The sequence below is a fragment of the Morus notabilis genome, unplaced genomic scaffold (genome assembly GCF_000414095.1).
Source record: "Morus notabilis unplaced genomic scaffold, ASM41409v2 Scaffold521, whole genome shotgun sequence".
In the NCBI taxonomy this organism is placed as follows: Eukaryota; Viridiplantae; Streptophyta; class Magnoliopsida; order Rosales; family Moraceae; genus Morus; species Morus notabilis.
The window spans coordinates 423,138-440,858 of NW_010357686.1; the positions used below are offsets into that span (position 1 = coordinate 423,138).

Consider the following 17,721-nt stretch of genomic DNA (forward strand, 5'->3'; position numbering starts at 1 on the left):
TTATATCTTTATTATATCTGAGCCACCACCTTGTCCTGTCCAACTCCGCAATCTTTCGGATGCTTGTTCTACCTGTAAATGTAATAGAATGAAATTGTTCATCATTCTAATAGCAATATTTCTTTTAATAACTTTCTCATAAAATCTTTGAAATGCTTCTTTTTTTTTTTTTTTTTGGAATGTATATAACTATCTTTACCTCTTTATTCCAGTTGGTTTTGTAAATGATATATACAAGAATAAGAGTCTGCAAAAATGTCCCACATATCATGCCTATCCAAATTCCCTGGAACAAAAAATGTCCATTAAAATGTTGTTAAGCTGATTACTAAATGAGAAAAAAGCTCTAAAATAATAGATGAAGCATTTGACTTCATCTATATATGCTCCATTTGAAAAGAATCTCTTTCTAATTTCTCGAAAATATTTTACCTCCACTTTTAAATTGGTTTTATAGCCAAGTAGAAATCCAAGAGGGAGCCCAATAAGATAATAACAAAACAAGTTTATGTAAGCTACTAAAGCTTGCCAACCTCCTCCTACAGCAACACCTGCCAAAGAAAAAAGTTACAGCCTATTAATTGGACGAGAAAAAAAGAAAAGAAAAAAACAAAAACTTATCTAAACACTTTTATCTTGTAAATAATGGTGCTATTGTGTGGTATTTTAATACAATACAATTTAACCCACCATCTAGAATGAAGCTTTTTAAGTGCAGCATTTGATTTATTAGTAGCAATGTTAAACGTTATCCTCAAATAGAAGACACCAGCGATGTTAAACGCTATTCTCGAATAGAAAGTCTCAGAGATGAAACTCACCTTTTATTAGTAGTGATGCTTAGCACCGGTGGTGGCCGTAAACATTTTTCTTTCATAATTCTTATAGGTGGGATTATAAATTTACCCTTGTGATTCCTAAATTACCATTGTGAAAGTACAAAAGCTTCCTTCTTTTTTTTTTTTTTTTTTTTTTTTTTTTCCTGAGATAACTGGCTGAACACTATTAAGAACCATGGTTATACCAAGAAGAAATGCTAAACGAGAGACTGCTTCTTTCATTTCCTCACTATCGGTAAAGATTATGGCAAAGCGGTCCTTGGTTAACAAGATGATTGAGGCAAAGATAATTCCAATGCAGAGAGACTCAATGCAAGTGACAATAACGGAGTACTTTGCAGCCCTTGGATGTCCTGATCCAAGCTCATTGGAGACTCGGACACTGAAAAAAGAAGTGAAACAGAACGTGTTAACTTGCAGGCTGGTGAAACAAACATATTTGGGAAGTATGAAAAACGACAGAAAATTTCTTACCTTATGGCTGCGTTGATCCCAATGAACAACATGCCTTCCCATCCATTTATATTCATGCTGAAATATTATGGCAATTTAAAATTTGTTACCACGGATTTCAATTCAGATTCAAACGGAAAAAAAAAAAAAAAAACATATATTTGGCACCTATGTCACGCATGTCAATATTTGTACATGATTACACATATATATATATATATATATATATATTTGAAACGAGCCAAATAATGAGGTAAGAAAAATGCTAAATATTTCGACTCACCGAGTCAGGATGTGAGATTGGAGATGGCTCCATAGTGGGGTCGACCACTTAAGTGACCAAATCCAACTCCAACCTGAGTCGGAATATATGGGAATGCTCATAAAGAAAAGAGTACCTTTATTTGTCTCTACACAAGACAAAGAAAGGATGCTGCATAGGAATTTTCAGAGAGAAAAATACCAGGTAGCTAAAGATGATGCTTCAACATTGGTTGGTAAATTTAGCAAATATTAGTTCAGTTATAGGATATAACTGATTTGTCATTAGCCCTATGGTACCAACATTGTTCTAACTGCAAATAATCTAATTAAGATTTTTCAAATTTTATTTTCAAATGGAGATCATATCTTACCAAATTGAAAGAGAACCAACTGCAATAATAGGGTCCTCAAGATGTCCAGTCAGAACAATTATGGTCATAAAATACCAAATCTCCAAACAAAGCATCACAGCTGAGGCAACAGAAAGCTTCACAAAAGCCCACATATCCTTAAAAGCCAGCCATGACAAACCCTTCCAGCCATCCTTGCACCAACCCACAATGTAAACCACCTGCGCCACCGCCACGCCCCAGGCGGAGATGTCATACGCCGCTGCAGCGCCACCAGTGCCCCACCCGAAGACCTTGATGAAGAGATAGAGGATGCCTGTGTGCAAGACAAGGGCTGCAAAACCAACCCAGGCCAGAATTGCCACTCTGCTCTGTGCCTGCAAGAACTTTTGTGTTGGAAAATTGATGGCAAGGGAGAACATTTGGGGTATGATTTGGATCGAGAATTTCCCCGCGAGGTCGGCGATTTCGTCTTCTTGACCGAGGAGTTTGAGGATCGGGGTTGAGTAGATGTAAAGGGGTAGAAGAGCAATGCAGGTTGTGAATAGAATTATCCATGAGCGTTGCATGTAAACTCCTAGCATATCTACTTGGCCAGCGCCAAATGCCTGTCCACATAATGTCTCTAGTGCACTTCCCATGCCAAGCTGCAAATTCTCATGTAATATCTAGTTAGATTTTGGACAAGAATCAAATGTCTTAGATTATGATGAAAATTTTTCCCACCATGAGTCCCAATGATTTTATAATATCAAACATTCAATTGGATTTCAGTATTTATGCTTATATATTTGATACAATTTTTTTTTTTCATTTTTTTAAGAAATGGATTGCATACATAGCCAATGATAAAGTCAACTCTGACTTTCAAATCTCCCACTCTAAGTTCCAAAAATAAAAATAAAAAATAGATTCTCTTAAATTATATCTTGAGACAAGATCTCTACCCTTGATTTTATTTTGTTTCTGAATAAAAGAAAGACGAAAAAAATAATGGGTCGTAAACTAGGAGGCACTAAGCTCTTTCTTTTTTTTTTTTTTTTTTTTTTTTTTTTTTTTTTGGCACAATGCTTAATATGTTATTTTGGAGCTTACTTGGCCTGTCATTGTCAGCAAAAGTGTATCATACAAATAGGTTTGTTCTCATAGTCTAGTCTCCTATAAACTCGATAATGTGGGGTTAAAAAAAAAACAGAGAAAAACAATTTACGGGTATTTACTTTGACCAAAGATTCAATGTCAGATTTGTCTGGTTTTTCATCAAGCACGTTTTGTAAAACTCTTTTACTCTCAACAAACAATTGATATTCCACGATGTAACGATCCTTTTATATTGTATTAACACTTAAAAAGATGTTAAAAACAAAATCTACATCAAATATTTTTCAATTAGAAAATCAGCATAAAACTTGTTGCACAATAACATGTCAGTTTTATCAATAAGAATATTAAGCCAAAAAAAAAAAAAAAAAAAAAGGGAGGAAAATTACCAAGAATCCAAAAGAGAAATTTGCAATGACAGAAAGGGAAATGGCAACAGCAGAGAGTTCCACATTCCCAATATGGCCCACAAAGACATTGGTGAAAGAGTTAATCCCATAATTGCACCAAATATTAAAGGCTATTGGCCCTGCAATTGCCCAGAACTTTGACGACTCCAAACAACATATGTTTTTGGCGTCTCGAAAGTTGTGCACCGCTGGGTAATCTTCCTCTCCTTCTCCCTCTATCTCACTGGGCCCCACAAGCTTTGTTGGCGCATATTGGAGCTCAGCAGACTCCAAAATTGAAGAAGAAGAAATCTCATCAAACCCAGACGGTGGTAACGACGTCGTTTCACCGTCAGAGGACGACATTTCTTCCATGAGCACTGCTTCATGGTCTTCTAATAATTCCTTGTTATTACCTATTTTTACTGGTTTCTAAGGGACCCCTTTTTTTTTGTCTTTCTTTCTTGTTGTTGCTGCTTCAAATGTTTCAGATCCAACGTTGAAAACTTGTTGAAGCAAATTGTTTTGTTGTCCTTTTTTTTTCCTTCTTCTTCTTCTTCTTCTTTTGAAACTGTTGATGTGGGATTTCCGGTTCAACAGTTAGGCCATTAAGTGCCCTTAAGTTAAGTCTAGGTCCCTTATTAATAGGATCATTAATTAATTATATTTTAAACTGTTTGTCCCTTATTAATAGGTCCCTTATTAATTAATTATGTGAATTTCCCTTCTCTTTTTTTTCTCTACCGTTTTGCTTCTTTCGTTGTTACCCTTTTTGATTGTTTATGATAAGCATATTTTTCACTTATGTTCTACTTCATGATCAACTCCCTTCATTTATTCAACTTTCCTTTGCCAACAAATTTTATGATAATACTCCACGTAATCAAAATGCATATTTTTCCTTTACCTACGTGTTGTTGCGCAGAGAATATGGATAATAGAAAGATGGGAGCGAAAAAAAATGGAGAAATATGTGTAATTTTATTTGATTGGGAACCATAGGAAATTATACGCATGCACATGAATTCATGCACAAGAATATATATATATATATATATATATATGTATGTATATACAGAGGAAATTTCTATGTTAAAAGTTAGACAACCGGTAGGGTGGAGAATTTTTTTTTTTTTTTTTTTTTTCCGTCGGCCTTCTTGGCATCAGTCTGTTTGTCTGTCCAACTCCGACCGCTCTCTTCGGGGGCTGAACATTTCTCAAACTGATTCCCAAGTACAAGCGCCGTTGCGGGCGGGATCCTCAGAGCCTTCCATCACTTGTCACCAGTTCCACAGCTCAACGTTGGGCCTCCAGCCAATTTAATGGCTCGCTTGGTCACAGGCCCACGCTACTAGGCCCAGCTATTAATTAATTTATGTGAAGAAGCTTCGTTATTTCGTGGATTCGAGTTTTTAATTTGAGCTGAGATATGACATTTTATGATAACTTTTTATTGTAGCAAAAAAAGTTAGATGTGACATTTTTTGAGAGTTTTTTACTGTAGAAATTTAGAACTGAAAACTCAAATCGGTGAAATAAACGAGTTAAATTACATCACCTTTTCCGATGCGGAACACTAGTTATTCTTACATGTGTCAGCTAACTCGGCAAAATGCTCGACTTTTTTTTTTGGTTAATAAGCTTTCAAAAAAAAAAAAAAACTTTAAAACATATTAGTAGATTAAGGTTCCGTTCATTTCACCGATTCTAGTTTTCAATTCACCGATTTTAGTTTTTAGTTTGAGATTTCTACAGTAAAAAGTTCTCAAAAAATGTCACATCTAACTTTTTCTGCTACAATGAAAAACTCTCAGAAAAATGTCACATCTCAGCTCGAATTAAAAACTCAAATCCGCGAAGTGAACGAGGCCTAAGTTTTTTATTCATTAGATTTGTATAAAATCATGTAAAAATTAAAAAGTACTTATATATAACAGTTAAAAAAACTGGTCTACTAGTACGCGAGGCGTATAGAGAATCTCAAAAAAAAAAAAAAAAAAAACTACACTTTGATTTGTTTCAAAAAAATACACTTTGATTCATTTTTAATGAAACTGTCTTTTGTAGGCCGTCCTACTAGTATAATTAATTTTTTGACCGTTGAATCTGATAAAAAAAAGATTAAAAAATATGTAGAATAGATAATTTTTTATGTAAATCTGACGGCTGAAAAAATTGAAATTGCTAGTAGTTTTATTTTTCTGATCTTGCGGGAGAAATCTCATTTTTAATAAAAGAAAACCAAAAAAAAGTTTGGCCACCTATATGAAATTACACTATTTACAATTTATTGGTAGGGGCACTCACTCTACATCACAGCAATTACAAGTGTCTAGTGTCAATCCGCAATTAAACAAAAAATTATAGCTCTCTTCCTTTGTTTTAATTAAGCAGATTATTAAAGAGTTAATTTCATTTTTAACTCTTAACTATGCAATTCGTCCCATTTTGATTATTGAATTTTAAAACATTGCACGCTCTCGAACTATGCAATTTATCCCATTTTCCCCTCTCATAATTATTTTTTCTTTTCATTTTAATTCACAAGAATCATACCTCAATATATAAAATATTTTACAAATATCAAACCTTGAGATCGGGTTTCAAGAGCAATACGATGTTGAATTTATATTTTTAAAAAATTTTATTTTAATCCTTTAACTCTTAAAAATTATATTTTCACCTTTAAAAATTATATGATAAAAAGTATAATTCAAAATTACAATAGACGTTAAAATATTATGAAAGCTTGATACTGGGTTTCAGGACTAATGTGATGTTGAATTTATATTTTAAAAAATTTTATTTTGTTCTTATAACTTTTAAATATTATATTTTCACCCTTTAATTTAAAAAAATTATGATAAAATTATAATTCAAAATTACAATACACTAGGTAAAATATTTCACAAATATCAAAGCTTGAGATCTTATTTTAGGACCATAGGGATGTTGAATTTATATTTTATAAAAATTTTATTTTAACTCTTTAAATTTAACAAATTATGAGAAAAAGTCTACTTCAAACTTAAAATCGACCATCTTACATCTTATTTTCAATCATACTCATTCTAATTATCAAAAAAGAACAAAAAAAAAATAGATTAATTACAAAAATTCTCTATAAATTATCGCCTTTGTAACACCTTATTCTCCGATCTTTAAAACATAATATCTATATATTGTGTATGAAAATATTAATAAATATTTCCTTTTGTTAGAATTTCTAACATAATTGACACTTATCAATTGTTCTTACGTAGTTTGATGCAAAATTACTCTTCTATTATTCACTTTTAAATTTACATTTTTTAAAAACATATTTAAAATTTCATTTAATATCATAATAAATAAATAAAATTTTTAATTTTACTCTTCTTATTGATTAATTAATTAAAACTTGTTAAGTAACAATAAATAAAACATAATTTTTAAATTCAAAATATATTTTTTAATTTAACTTGAATCATGTACCACGTAGTTTTCTATTAAAAACTTTAACAGAAAGAGTTTTTTTTTTTTTTTTTGGTCAAAAATTTATAGTTTAAGAGAAACGAACGTTATATGTTTTGAAGATGCAGGAATAAAGTGTTACACGAGTTAGGAGAATTTTGGTAATTAATCAAAAAATTGTGCCCATTCCAAAAGATAAATATATAAAAATGACTGTCGTTTAGTTGTCATCCAATAATTTTTTTTTATTGTCGCTTTGTCTATCGGACATGTCCTTTCCAACTTAAAACGACATCATCTCGTCTCGTCATGAGCGAGTCAAAACTCAAAACCATAGCGTAAATGCTATTTCTTACAAGCGCAGAAAAGTAAGACGAAGGAAGAAGAAGAATAGACTTGTCCAGTGTTCCTCACAAAAGTACGTCCGCACTTTTTACATATTTCATTTTTTTTTCTTGAAAGAAAATGTTGTTCTTTACTTTTTTTTCTCTGATTAATTTATTTTCTGGTTTTGTTGTAGTTTCCGTCACCAAATCTGAAGCAATAATGGTGTCCTCGTATCAGAAACAGTAATATATTGCTTTCTTCGTTCAAATTCCCGTGTGGGTAGATTCTTTGTATTATTCCCTATCGTTTTCCCTAACTAAGAATTTTTGGTAACTTTCACATTAAGTAACTTATCATTTTTATTGTTCAAAACCCTTTTGATTTGTTGATTTCTAGCTCCTGATTTAGCCCCAAAATTGTAGTTTGGACTAAAGAGAAAAATGGGTTTGGGAATATCATCCTTGATTGGATTGAAAGCTGCTGTTTTGTTCTCTTCTTTTTTGTACCTAAAAAGCTTTGGATTCAGAATGTCATCACTACCATTTCTCTATGCCTCTTTGGTATCTGTATTGATCTCAATTGCAGCTCTTCCCTTGGTCAATCTTCCAATCCTTTTGGCCAAGAACACAGATGGGACTTTCCCCATTTGGTCAATAATTATCTTTAGTCCCTATTTGTATTTCGTCCGGGGATTTTCAGCGCTGCGAAGATGGTTCAGCATTTGTGATGGCTTGTATGTTGGTGGGTGGCCTTCTTCGCCTGATAAATTGCCGCCCGGTAACCCTGCCATTATTGACTGCACTTGTGAATTGCCAAGGAGGTCAGAGTTCTTGAGGAATGCTTATTTGTGTATTCCGACGTGGGATACGAGGTCTCCTCAGCCTGCTGACATTGAAACGGCCGTGAATTGGGCTTGTCGGAAGAGGGAACAGCGGAGGCCGGTGTTCGTCCACTGCGCATATGGTATGCCTATGCCCTCTCCTCTATTGCCAAAGCATGTGTTGTTAGTTTAGGTTTATGTGTTTGTGTTAAAATGCTTCTGCTTTTTGTTTGCATATTTAGTACTGGGTACTGTTGATAGTTGTAAACGTTGTTTCATGAAATTTTATCATCTTCATACTGATGTTTGTAGATAGTTTACAGGAATTACTTAAATATAAGAAGGTATTCATTGACAATTACTAATCTGTGGAGTTCGTGTTGATAAGAGAGTGATTTTCTTCATCTTTCTGCTTTAGGAATAGATATTTCTGTGTAATTGTTTTGTTGTATTGCAATATATGACAGAGACCTTCCTGGCCTCATTCTATGATGGCATTTTTTTTTTTTTTGATAAGTATTCTATGATGGCGTTAGTGCTTGAATTACTATTCCTTAGGTGTTGAGTATGTGTGTGCGCGTGTGCACTAGCGTGCGTGCCTTTCTTTTTAAAAAAAAAAAAAAACACGAACTGATAGAGATTCCCATCATGTTCATATCTAGGGGAGAAGATGGTTTTTCGATTGGGTGTCTACCTAGTTGGGATGCGACTGAAATTCTCTATTCCCCAGAGTATCCTATTTATTCACAAAAAAAAAAAAAAGACATATTGATTTTCGTCCATTTGAATTTCATGAGGAAGGGCTGTAAAGTTTATTAGACCTTTTCTATTGAGGTTTTAATATTTGTTAATTGATACAATTGATGCGTGATGATATTATATGAAACTTATTCATTATCTTATCTGATTCTCTTATGAGGATGAAATTGTCACCATTTTATTGAAGTCTCAGATAATGAAGTCTTATCCTTCCTTGCAAACGTTGATAGATTCTGCAAGTCCAAAGATTACTGGTTTAAAGAAAGATCTGAATGGTTTGAGTTAAAATTTCTGAATTGAGTCGAGCACTTTGATTATATATATAGTTATGTATGTATATATATATAAATATATATATTGGCCAATGCAATGCCTTAAAAAAATTTATTGCAAATGGTGTTTTTATTTTCAATGTTGCAATTAAGCGATTCTAAGGACATTTGAATTTTCATTAGAATTTATAACTCACTATACTACATTCTAAGGGTGATAGACATTAGAATGCCTTATTGACTTCTAGCTTGTTATGCTTTCGGAGAAATAAATTTTTAACCATATGGTGCAGGAATTTAGTAACATCCAGAAATCATGAATTGATCAATTTGACTCTTATTGCTTGCTGATTTTATAGCCCAGGATGACTTATTTCGGCTAGATTAAGGGGAAAAAAATATAAAAAATAGGAAACAGAAGCTCAATAGTTAGATAATGGTTATGTGCACTATCTAATGGGATGTTTAGGTTTTTCTATGCATGTGTTATTTCTGGTGGTGTGTACTTTCCCTCAAAAGTACGTATGGATTATCAGAAATCCATTGGGATAGTTACTGGGTGGAACCAATCTTTGATGACTAGAAAATTTCGGACTAAGGTCACGTTCATGAAATCTAAAGAGTGAAAATTTTGGATTCTATCCTGTCCATGGATACCCAGGATTCGGAGTCTTAAGGCTCCATTCATTTCACCAATTCGAGTTTAGAAATAGTAAAAAGCTCTCAGAAACAGTCATATCTAACTTTTTTACTACAGTAAAAAGCTCTCACATAAAGTCACATCTCAACTCGAATTAAAAACTCAAATTAGTGAACTAAACAGGCCCTAATAAATAACTGTTTCATTAACTGTGTATCTTTGGAAGGAAGGAGATGGATCAAAGATCAAAATTAAGATCATGTATTTTCTATATCGAGTTCAAAGAAGAGTTAAATAAGTAAATGACTGTTCAGTGTTGCCTTTTATTGGAATTTCAACATATCTCGTCTCTTTTTGCAATTTTCTTTTCTTCCAATTTCACTTGAATCTATATCAGTGTTAATAATTAGGCTCTAATCTATTTTGAAGACTTGGAATCATGATGAAAAGGATACTGGGTATTTTCCTAAATTAACATATTGCATATACAAATAAGGAACGCAATGAGTTATAGATTCGAGGAGCATCTCACTTGAACCAGAAAACATTGTCAAACTTTTGAGTAATATTTTCTTTTAAATTGTTCTTAGTCCTGTGTACTCCTGATCACATGTTGTCTGCTTTACTTGTTTTTATATGCTGCCGTTCAGTGGCGAACTCTTTGAAATTAAATTTTTTTTGTAAGAGGAAAACACTGTAACAGAATTCAATGATTTGACTTAAGAGTATATGAAACAAACGGACCGTTAGTCTTTTCCATTTGTAAGAGATTCTAATTGGATGTCCCAATCCTTTTAGGACATGGAAGAAGTGTTGCTGTTATGTGTGCCCTACTTGTGTCCCTTGGAGTAGTGGATGATTGGAAAGATGCCGAGAGATTAATTAAAGAAAAACGGCCTTATATTCGCATGAACGCTCTCCACCGCAAGGCTCTCGAAGAATGGTCGAAACACCGGTTGTCTCCTCCAAAGAAGATTGGATGAGCAAGCAAATGCAACTTCTGTAGTTTCCTATTTCTTCAGGCGCATCTGGGAATTTAAAATTGGAAGCGACATTCTCGCATAGATGTTATTTGAAATTGTTTATTTTACACAACTGTATTCATGGAATGAATGGAAAATTTCATATTCGTTCCTTATGTTATAGCGTAATTGTCTTTTAGTACTTTATGTTTTTAGTAATTTTAAATTAGTATATTGACGTTTTAGAAAATTATTTTTCAGTACTTTAAGGTTATTTTTTAAAATGTAAAATGTCAAAATTATCATTCTCATTAATTAACTAAAAAACTAATAATAAATTTAAAAATAGTGTTTGAGACCCACAGATGAAGCCCACCTTCTTCTATTAGTAATAGTGTTTGACACCGGTGGTTTCCTTCGAGTATGTTTCCATATATCACGTCTTCTTTTTTACTTTTAGTACCTCAGAATTCAGATTTGGTCCATTGCTTCGAGTATTTTTCCATATATCACGTCTTCTTTTTACTTTTAGTACCTCAGAATTCGGATTTGGTCCATTGCAACGCATTTTAACTGGAATCATATGTATTTCTCTAAATTCCTGCCTCTATCAGTTTAATACTGGACTGGTACTTCCAACCAAATTTCATTGCAGCAAGAACAAATAAGAAAGACCGCCCTTTTATGCAACAAACATTAATCTTCCACCAATTAAAGAACTGAAACGAATGTACAAACATCTCAATAAACCGACTATAGACGCAGTTGGGGTCCTTTTTAAAAAAAATAAAAATAAAAATAAAAAATTATGAGAACAAATACTAATGACAAGTTTCCTGACAACCTACAGATACGATACCAAATGAATTCAAGAAGCATTTTGGGATATATGTTTTTCCCTTACATGACCAAACTCACTCAAAACTATTTTGGGATTGAAATTTTGATCCTTTGCATATCCTCAACTCAGAAATCGACAGAACTAAAGTATGTGTATCTATTATTTTTCATTTAAAACAGATAATTAATTGAGATGTTCAGAGTAACAAAAATTTATAAAATTTACATTCTTACGAGCCATCAAGAAAAACAATACTTCTATATGAAACAAAACATACACTATCCAATCAGAAAATACAAACGCCACTTTGCCCTCATCACACTGGTATGATGGTATACACTTCTCAGATATCTTCTAGTTATCCATGAAAGAAATTTTCCACTTGTTGCAGTATCATTTAGTTTCCAAGAAAGTACATTGCTAGGAGCTAGAATTCGCAAATGTCAGCTCGGTTAAAGTTCTTAACTGCTACCTCGCTTAGCAGCTTCTGCACTACTTGTTGTCATAAAGGATTCTCCACAACCACATTGGCCTTTTGAATTTGGGTTGACGAAAATGAACTCAGATCTGCATAGAAAATAACAAGAATTATAACATGCAATGAAAGGAAAATCCGGACAAAAAAGGAAGATTTAATATTGCCAAGAAACAATTCTGGGATGCCAGTTGTATTTTACAAATCATCATCCATATTCTAATAAGCAAAGTGGTAGCAATTATCAATTATTCTCCATAATATTTCAAGGACTATCATAACAAGCACAAGAACTTCAACTAACCATAAGAAACCGATATCTAGATTCAAGCAGGGGTGTGTATGACAAAACAGAAACATAACAATTGCATAAAATTTGGAGAATCACTGCCAACACATACTAATTCTGCTAGGATCATGCCCGCTTGCAAGCTTGAGGAGACAGAGCAACCATCTCAAACACAGAATATAGACTAAGGTCTAAGATAAAGGAAGACTAAAGCAAAATGTTAGTCCATGTTCAAAAATTGAAGGCTTTAAACACTAAATGATGTTGAAAATAATAGCAAACTACGGTATAGCACAGGAAAATTTTAACAAGAGGACAGAACAAAAAGACTCAACAACCAAGTAATCAGGTGATAACGTACATAAGTATTCACAATTATGCACATCTTAGTCTTCAAGCTACATATGTACGCATACGAAAAACGTAAATGGAAACAAAATCCATATATAGCCTGTACGGCTGTACCTGAGTTTATCATCAATAAAATCCATCTTTGTTCCAATAACATGCATCAGGGCCTTTGGTTCGATCAGTATTTTCACGCCCTTGTCTTCAACCAACTCATCGAATTTCCCTTTTTCATCTGAAACATCTTAAGTAAAGAGCAATCAGACACGTAGTTTAAGCACAAGCAGCGCACTAGTACAAATTACTGAAAAATAAGTCCAACAGCTACAAAGAAATTATAAGAAAGTAATACCATCCTAGCTGATTTCTTAAGTCCTGTTAAGTCAATTTTCATCGTTATCAATATTACTAGAGCTGATTACTAGGAGGTCCTATACAAGATGACTCAAAACAAACTTCCACGGAACAGGGGGAAAAGGTGGAGTAGATAAAGAGTGAGAGTAGTGAAAACATATATTAACAAGAACACAATTGAATCACAAACGACCAACAGCCCTTGTAGTTCACCAAAACATGGGAAATGAAATGAAATGGGTTTTTTGAATAGAGGACGAACCGAAGACGTGTGCACAAAAGGAATAAATGGTCGTGCAATTTCAACGTAAACTACCAAGAACATAATTCAATTACAAAAGCCCATGTCACCTCTTTACCATTTTAAACGATTATAAGAAGAAGACATTTTTGTTTTGTAAATTAAGAGTTTTTTCCCCCTTTTTTTGTTTGAAAGTCTTCTAATTTGGTATAAAGTTGCCACTAAACTATAGCCTTTCGAAGCTTTGAATTGAAGTTTTCTACGTTCATGAAAAATAACAGATTATAACCAAAATCACCCTAATTCCTAATCCTCTATTTCTAGATCTTTAAAACCCTATACAATATCGTAATAATTAAAACAAAACAAAAAAAAAAAACCAATCACCATTCAGCAACAAATCAGACGGGAGAAAAAAAATCGAGTCCTTTATCAAACGGAATAACAACTGATTCAAATCAAATCAAGTTAAATCAAAGAATAGGTGATGATTAGATGGCTAACCGGCGTAATTGAGGGTGTAGGATAAGCCGTTGCAACCGCGCGCCTTGACGCCGAGGCTGAGGAAAGGGCGTTGGCGTTGCCGGAGAAGATGGCGGATTCTGTCGGCGGCGGCGTCGGTCAAGCTCAGGACTTGCCGTCGCAGAGTGGGTCCCGCCTTCGACAACACGGAAGAGGACGAAGCAGCTGCCATTTCCGTCGATCTTTCTGGAACTCGAATTCGACGGTGCAAAGTGCAAATCAAACGAAATGTTGTTGTGTTCTGGTTTGTTGTTTTGGGCCGGGTTTAAACTCTTTTCGGCCCAAGCCTAATAATCCATTTATAATTAAGTAATTTACTTTTTTTTCGTTAACAATTAAGTATAAAAATTACGTGGCGAAATTTCTACGGTAGAGTTGAAATTTAACAAAATTTTCAAACTGTTAAAAAAAATAATAAATTTACATAGTAATTATCATAATGGTGACCATTTTTATACTATACAATTACACAATAATTATTTTAATAACAATGAATTTTACTATTCTTAAAATATTTTGAAATTTTTGCTAACTTTATAATTTAGATTTTGCCATACGTTTAAAAGGACAAACCTTATAATTTTTTGTATTTTTTTTAACTATGATATGAAAACAACAACCACTGGTAATATATGGTATATGTAGTAACTCATGGCCTGCCACACACTACTAATAGATTATGTTAAATTGCTATGCTTGATCGGGTAAAAATTGTATCTGGTTTGATCAAATAATTAAAAACTATGTCATATTCCCCTAAAAAAAAAAAAAAAAAGAAAAAACTGTGTCATATAAAAGCTAAGATATTTTTTCACACTATCGCAGAATTCTTCATAATTTGAAGACAGCAGCCCAACATGAATATTTTAAATTGATCAGCAAAAAAAAACAGGAATATTTTAAATTTTAAACAAAATAAGGCCACTGTTTTTTTTTTTTTTAAGGGATAAAGGTAAAGTGTAAAGTTAACAATAATTGTACTCATAATGCTAAATGCATGTTTAGTTCGCTGTTTTGAGTTTTTAATTCGAATTGAGATATAATTTTATGTGAGAATTTTTTACTGTAGTAAAAAAGTTAGATATGACTGTTTCTGAGAGCTTTTTACTATAATAAAATTTGAATTCTAAACTCGAAAACAGTACCTAAAACTCAACCATATATAGATACAGTTAAGTTTGCGCCAGCGGTCATCTTAAGATAATTCATTATCGACTTTGAGGCAATCTGATGACTATGATAAGGTTAGAATCATATGATAAGGTTAGAATCATAGAGAGAGAGAGAGGACCAAATCATCCATAGATTCACCAGTTCTAATAATTCACTTTGAAATGAGTCAGATCCATGTTATCAGTAATTAACCTAAGAAATGTCAGTTTAATTATATAAAAATTCATAAAAACCAGACCTTCTTCATCAAACATTAAAAAAAAAAAAAAAAAGAAAAAAAAAAAGAAGGGTCTCTGCAGATTGGATTTATGTGTTGTTGAAAGATGCATCAAGAACCAAACTAATATCAAAATCACAAGAGACTAAATTAGGGATCAGTCCATTACATTTTACAACTCATCATACAAAGCAAAGCAGTACCGCTGAAAGTTTATCCACATCTGAAAGTTGGTCTTTCTCCTTAAAATTCGTACGAACATGCGCGTCAAAGAATATGGACGAAAAAAGAAAGGGTCTAGATTGTGATTCCTTATAAGTAATTCTAAATAAAAATATCACTGCAAGGACTTCAAGAGTAAAATTGCCTACTTCTACAACATTGAGTTCACGCAGTAAATAAAATTGTGAGGAGCTGACTCCTAATCATTCTATACATAATCATCATCGCTGTCATAGTCAGAACCTGACTCGTCGCTTCTCGGTTCCATCAGCGTGTTCATGTCGAATGAAGGCTCGGGATCCATCTCCTCCAGGTCAATAGTGTCATAATCCATCCGTTGCTTAAACTTTTCATCGGAGCAATTAAGCATCCATGCAAGAGAGCATTTCAACCCTCTTTTTGTAACCATCTTATGTCTTGGTTTTATGGTAGATTCCAGGCCATAAGTAAAGAACGCTGCAAAATCAACCAAGTCATCCAAAGGCCTTCCCATCTCCGTCTGAAAGAAATCGAAGCCAAGTCTCATGATGTCAAGATTCAAGGCAAGCAACTGAGGACACCCCACGATCATTTTCCGCAACTGTTGCAAGGAAAATCCACAATTCTTCAGGAAATCCACATGCTTTATCAAAGGTGTCTTACTGAGGCTAACAACCTGTGGCATCTTCTCAACAACTCCGCCAAATTCCTCTGGGTCCAAATCAATTACGGACTTGAGCAAACTTTGTTGACTATGAAGCTTAGACTTGAGGTCAAGCCCTAAAATCTCAGGATATTGTGCGACTGCCGATGCAAGTGATGCTTCTTCAACATGAAACTCCAAAAGTGACTCGACATTTGGCTTCACCCTCTCCTCCAACCCAAACCCGAGTATTTGAGGCCGTCTCTCTATTAATCTAGCCACAGCTAACCTAGGAATACCCAAGGTTTCAAGGTATTCAACAAAGGGCTTTATCACACGTCCCACTCGCATCCCTAAAATCTTGGGGTATCTAGTTAAAACCCCTCCAATCTCCCTTCTTGCCACCCCAATTCCAACCAAATAAGCCACTGAAGTACTCATGGTCCCCTCAAGCTTGAACCCCAAAACTTCTGGATATCTTTCGAGAACACGAGGAATGTCATTGGGCTTAATGTCCATCCCTTGAAGATACTTAACCACTGGAGCAAGATCGACTACAACACTAGCATGAAGCACTTGTGGGTATCTACGCAAGAAATCCGTGAAAGTCGACTTCCTCACACCCAATTTACCAAGATAATCCAACACAGGAATCATGTTCTTCTTCACACTGCAGCCTAGAACAAGCGGATAGTTGTTAATGTCCTCGATTGTGAGCCCCAAATTGTGGAGAAAATCTACACGCTCCCTCATGACTTCAACTGTCACAGGCAGTTCTAAGCCATCAAGCTCATCAGGGACAATACCTATACTGCGCAGGAACTCATAAACTCGGTCACGGTTTTCAATCCTCTCGTTTCTCATCTCCAACAAACTAGGACGACTATAGAGGGATGAAGAGGAACCTCTCCCTTTTCGACCTACACGAACGGTGTCCATCTTTGAAGTTCTCTCAAAAGTAGAGTACTGAGACTTTGTAACAAACCCAATAAACTTCTCATGGCTACGAGGGATTCCAAGAACTGGGTTACAAATTTTTAAAGGTTTACAAGATATAAGTGCAGGTAACTCTGGATGTACAAGCAAAAAGCTTGGTTTTGTAATAGCATTATAACCTATCTTCATAGGTCTATACTGTAATAAATCTGCAAAACGAGAAAATAGAAAATCATCACAATATGCTTAGTAAGAATTTACTGACTCAATAATCAACACCCAATTTTTATCAGTCAGTTAACCTCAACGTCTCATTTCTCAGCAAACCAAATTTTGTTTCAAAGAAATGAAACCAAGAAAAAAAAAAAAAGGAAGTAATTGCTCTTATACAAGAGCCTAGAAGGTTTACCGCCATTGCATATATATATATATATATATATATATATATAGCTGAAAATAGAGGGCTTTTATAGCTCATACAAAACAAAGATAACAGAGAGATATTTACATAAGTTTTCAGAAACTAAGAAGAAAATCATGAAGGAAAATGAATAGGCTCATATCTAAATTGGGGATTTTAGGGTTTTCTAGTAAAATCAGAATGATAAAAGAGAATTTACCAAACTTAAAATTGAAATAAAAAAGGAAACACCAATTCAATACGGAAATTTCGGATTAAGCTAATTTAAGAGAGGAAAAAAAAAAACCGTACCTCGAATTTTCAAGGTTTCTAAAACTTGTCGCTGTTCCAAAAAGATTCGCTGCAGAAATTGGCCTTCCACTCAGTACTCTGAAGATAGCTCGATGGTGAAGAGAAGAAGAGAAGAGCGAGTCCGAGAGGGAGGGAGAGCG

At 33.8% G+C, this 17,721-nt stretch overlaps 3 protein-coding genes across 3 annotated transcripts; all 3 read right to left on the bottom strand.

Annotated features, from left to right (window-relative positions):
* Positions 1-3,681, bottom strand: LOC21401334 (protein DETOXIFICATION 34). Its single transcript, XM_024173815.1, has 7 exons — positions 3,397-3,681; positions 1,928-2,553; positions 1,314-1,370; positions 986-1,221; positions 433-554; positions 200-286; positions 1-72 (listed from the first exon to the last, which is right to left on the bottom strand). The coding sequence occupies exons 2-7, from the start codon at positions 2,545-2,547 to the stop codon at positions 1-3; spliced, it is 1,194 nt and encodes a 397-aa protein (XP_024029583.1). The 5' UTR covers positions 2,548-2,553; positions 3,397-3,681.
* An 8,030-nt stretch (positions 3,682-11,711) lies between these two features.
* Positions 11,712-13,938, bottom strand: LOC21401336 (iron-sulfur assembly protein IscA-like 1, mitochondrial). Its single transcript, XM_010090502.2, has 3 exons — positions 13,682-13,938; positions 12,700-12,817; positions 11,712-12,037 (listed from the first exon to the last, which is right to left on the bottom strand). The coding sequence occupies exons 1-3, from the start codon at positions 13,869-13,871 to the stop codon at positions 11,932-11,934; spliced, it is 414 nt and encodes a 137-aa protein (XP_010088804.1). The 5' UTR covers positions 13,872-13,938; the 3' UTR covers positions 11,712-11,931.
* Positions 13,939-15,394: 1,456 nt separating this feature from the next.
* On the bottom strand, positions 15,395-17,721 carry LOC21401337 (transcription termination factor MTERF4, chloroplastic). The gene is made up of 2 exons (XM_010090503.2): positions 17,582-17,721; positions 15,395-17,078 (listed from the first exon to the last, which is right to left on the bottom strand). Exon 2 carries the CDS (start codon positions 17,056-17,058, stop codon positions 15,520-15,522), a length of 1,539 nt encoding a protein of 512 aa, XP_010088805.1. The 5' UTR covers positions 17,059-17,078; positions 17,582-17,721; the 3' UTR covers positions 15,395-15,519.

Coding starts and splice junctions, on each gene's coding strand:
- LOC21401334 (XM_024173815.1), bottom strand. CDS start 2,547: ATGGGAAGTGCACTAGAGACATTATGTGGACAGGCATTTGGCGCTGGC. Junction 1,371..1,927: donor GTTGGTTCTCTTTCAATTTG/GTAAGATATGAT, acceptor ATAATATTTCAG/CATGAATATAAATGGATGGG. Junction 73..199: donor AAACCAACTGGAATAAAGAG/GTAAAGATAGTT, acceptor TTACATTTACAG/GTAGAACAAGCATCCGAAAG.
- LOC21401337 (XM_010090503.2), bottom strand. CDS start 17,058: ATGAAGATAGGTTATAATGCTATTACAAAACCAAGCTTTTTGCTTGTA.
- LOC21401336 (XM_010090502.2), bottom strand. CDS start 13,871: ATGGCAGCTGCTTCGTCCTCTTCCGTGTTGTCGAAGGCGGGACCCACT. Junction 12,818..13,681: donor CTACACCCTCAATTACGCCG/GTTAGCCATCTA, acceptor AAGATGTTTCAG/ATGAAAAAGGGAAATTCGAT. Junction 12,038..12,699: donor TTTATTGATGATAAACTCAG/GTACAGCCGTAC, acceptor TTTTCTATGCAG/ATCTGAGTTCATTTTCGTCA.